The sequence below is a fragment of the Mus caroli genome, chromosome 14 (genome assembly GCF_900094665.2).
Source record: "Mus caroli chromosome 14, CAROLI_EIJ_v1.1, whole genome shotgun sequence".
NCBI lineage: Eukaryota > Metazoa > Chordata > Mammalia > Rodentia > Muridae > Mus > Mus caroli.
Window position 1 is genome coordinate 45,966,192 of NC_034583.1, and position 3,182 is coordinate 45,969,373.

Genomic DNA, 3,182 nt, shown 5'->3' on the forward strand with positions numbered 1-3,182 from the left:
ACAGATGGTTGTGAGCCACCATGTGGTTGCTGGGATTTGAACTCAGGACCTTCAGTAGAGCAGTCAGTGCTCTTAACCGCTGAGCCATTTCTCCAGCCCTTCTTTTTACATCTTTACCCAAGGAAAAATGACTAAAACTCTAAGGTACAATACTACAACTTTATTCAGGAAATTATTACAAAACAGATATGTACGGAATTTTATACATCTGATAGCTACATTTCCAGAAGAGACCCAGAAGGTCTCTTCTTGTTGTCATTGTAAACAAGAAAGAGAAACCAGAAGGCTGTTGTGAAGATTGCAGTGTTTTAAGCAAGTGTCCCCATATTCCCTTGTGGTGGAGGTGGTCCACTGAGCAAGAAGAGAAGGTGGTCATGGAGAATTCACGCTTCCTGGTTCTGCCTCCATTCAGCTCAGCGGTGGGCCTTGCTTAGCTCCTGGAGGGCCCAGCGCTTGTTGTCGGCTGCCAGTCTGAGCTGTGTGTACTCCTTTACCAGGCTCTCAAAGTCTTCTCCCAGGGCCTCATAGGTGTGCAGGACCAGTCTTGACTTCTCCAGGTCCTGCTCTTGGAGGCGAATGGCTCCCTCCAAACGGTCCCTAAGAGCCCCGGCAGAGAAAGTTCAACAGAAGGATGTAAGTCCTCAGGAAACAGACAGGTCTAGAGACCTGCCAGCAAGAACAAGTCTGAAGAGCAGCTGCGTGCAGCTCCTGGGGGTTCCTACCTGATGAGGCGATGCACTTCCACTTTCTCAGCGCTGTAAGTGTCAGACAAGACCTTCAGCTCTTCCATCCTGACAGCAGGAGAAAGAGTTTAGGGGCCAGCAAGATGGCTCAGTGGGAAAAGGGCTTGCTGATCTAGCCTAACGACCTGAGTTCCCTCCCTGGAACCCACGTAAAGGTGGAAGATGAGACCCGGATCCACAAAGTTGTCCTCTGACCTCAACATGCGCATGCATGCACGCACGCACGCACGCACGCACGCACACACACACACACACACCCCTCAGTATTCTTTCAAAGTAGAGTTAATAATGCCTAGGAAGTTAGGTGCTAGAAAAACAGCTAAGTGGTTAGGAGCATTTACCACTCTTGCAGAAGATACAGGGTCAACTTCCAGCATCCACAAGGCAGCTCACAATTGCCTGCGACAGCAGTTCCAAGGAATCCAACACCCTTTGCTTTTTATAATTTATTTACTTTTATACTCATTATAGACAGTTGTGAGCTGCCATGTGGGTGCTGGGAATTGAACCAGGGTCCTTTGGAAGAGCAGCCAGTGCTCTTAATCACAGAGCCACCTCTATGGCCACCAGAGGTCACAGATAAAATCCAAGAAGAAGGAGAAGAAGGAGAAGGAGGACAAGGAGAAGAAAAGGAGAGGAGAAGGAGGAGGAGGAGAAAGAAGAGGAGGAGGAGGAGAAAGAAGAGGAGGAGGAGGAAGAAGAAGAGGAAGAAATCAAAACAGATTAAAAAAAAAAAAAAGAACAGCTAACTCTGTTACAGAGACACAAGGCTTTAACTCCAGCACTCAACTGGCAGAGGCAGGTGTATCTCTCAGTTCAAAGGCAGCCTGGCCTACAAAAAATGAGTTCCAGGTCAACCAGTTAGCCAGGTGTACATAGTAAGACCCTATCGCTGGAAAACACACACACACACACAGTAAAGGTACAGGAATAAGAGAGAGTCGCTGTGAGTCCCCAAGCGACTGACCTTACAGTAAACACCTATTTCACAGGGCTATAAAATACATTCTTAACAGTATGGCAAGTTTTTGAGTAACACCAAGAAAGGCTAATTATACTGCTGTGTGACACTTCCTGGGACCCACCGGTACTAGGCATGGGGAAGAGAGCAATGAGGACTAGGGCTGGAGAAGCGGCATGAGGGACAGAGTCCCTTTGATCCCCCAGGCTCACAGCTCACCTCAACCTAAGAATCATAGCACTGCACTTCATCTCCAGGTACTGGGCATTGATGCGGTCTAGCTCGGACTTCGTCTTCAGCCGGTGCTCCTGAAGAAGCCTCTGCAGCAAAGCGAGGCAGCGAAGCAGCACCTGAACCCGCAGGACAAAGAACAAGCACGCTCTAAGAGAAGCAAGCCCTGGCTTAGCTGAAGGGGAGCCCTGGGGTCAAATAGAGGAGCAGGCCGCTGGCCACACACCTGGGAGTAGGTGGTCCTCTTCTTCTCCAGGAGCACCAGCTGCTCCTTCTGCTGGCCCTTGGCCTCCAGGCAGTGCTGCTTCTCCCTGACCAGGACCTCTGTCAGCGTCCACACCTTCGCTGCTTTCAGCGTGTCTCCATCGGTATCTGGGCACAGAGAAGAGGACAGGGAAACCCCCAATGGACCACGCTCTGCTGGGGCCTTTGCCATCCTACATCCAAGTCATGCCCTTCCCCTGCTTCTCTAATGGTATCTGCATCTTAAGAGTTAGGCTCTCACTGTGTGGTCCAGGCTGTCCAAGAAATGCAAAGGAATATGTCTGCTGCAGCCCTGGAGTAGGAGGTAGCCCTTCAGTTTTTGTTTTGTTGTTAGGAAAGGGTCTCTCTGTATATCCCTGGCTGGCCTGGAACTTGCTATGCAGACCAGGTTGGCCTCAAACTCAGAGGTCCATCTGCTTCTGTGTCCCAGAGTGCTAGGATTAAAGGCATGCACCATCATACCCAGCTTATTTGAATTTATTTTGAGTTACGTAATTGTAGGGGAGGGGTCTGTGCATGGGAGCACACAGGCCACTCACAGGCACATGAGGACATGCAGAGGTTACAGGGTTCCAGTCCTCCTGGAACTGGAGCTACAGGCGGTGAAAAGCCCAGTGTGGGTGCTGGAAATGTCTTCTGCAAGAGCCTCTTAAGTGATCAGTCAAAGCTTCAGCCCAAGCCTTGATTCTTTCTTTACGTGCTTTTTATTTTTAAATTACGTGTGCACATGTGTCTATTGCAATGTGTCCATGTGAAGAGGGCTCGAGATCTCATGGAGCCTGAGTCACAGGCACTTGTGAGCATCCTGACAAGGAAGCCAAAACCAAACTCGGGTCCTCTGGAAGAGCAGGGGCCTCTTAGCCACTGAGTACCTCTGCAGCCAGCAGTCCTACATTCTTTTTTTTTTTGTTTTTTTTTTTTTTTTTTTTTTTTTTTTTTTTTGGTTTGGCCTGTTGTTAAACAACTCACAAGTACACCTCCTC

At 49.2% G+C, this 3,182-nt stretch overlaps 1 protein-coding gene across 1 annotated transcript in view; it reads right to left on the bottom strand.

Moving 5' to 3' along the window:
• Positions 1-140: 140 nt before the first annotated feature.
• The window catches only part of Haus4 (HAUS augmin like complex subunit 4), an 11,950-nt gene continuing 8,908 nt past the window's right edge, over positions 141-3,182 (bottom strand). Inside the window, exons 7-10 of the mRNA XM_021181863.2 lie at positions 2,162-2,307; positions 1,924-2,054; positions 723-791; positions 141-597 (exon numbers count right to left, since the gene is read on the bottom strand). Coding sequence (XP_021037522.1) covers positions 414-597; positions 723-791; positions 1,924-2,054; positions 2,162-2,307 — 530 coding nt within the window. The 3' untranslated portion in view covers positions 141-413. The remainder of the gene's footprint in view (positions 598-722; positions 792-1,923; positions 2,055-2,161; positions 2,308-3,182) is intronic.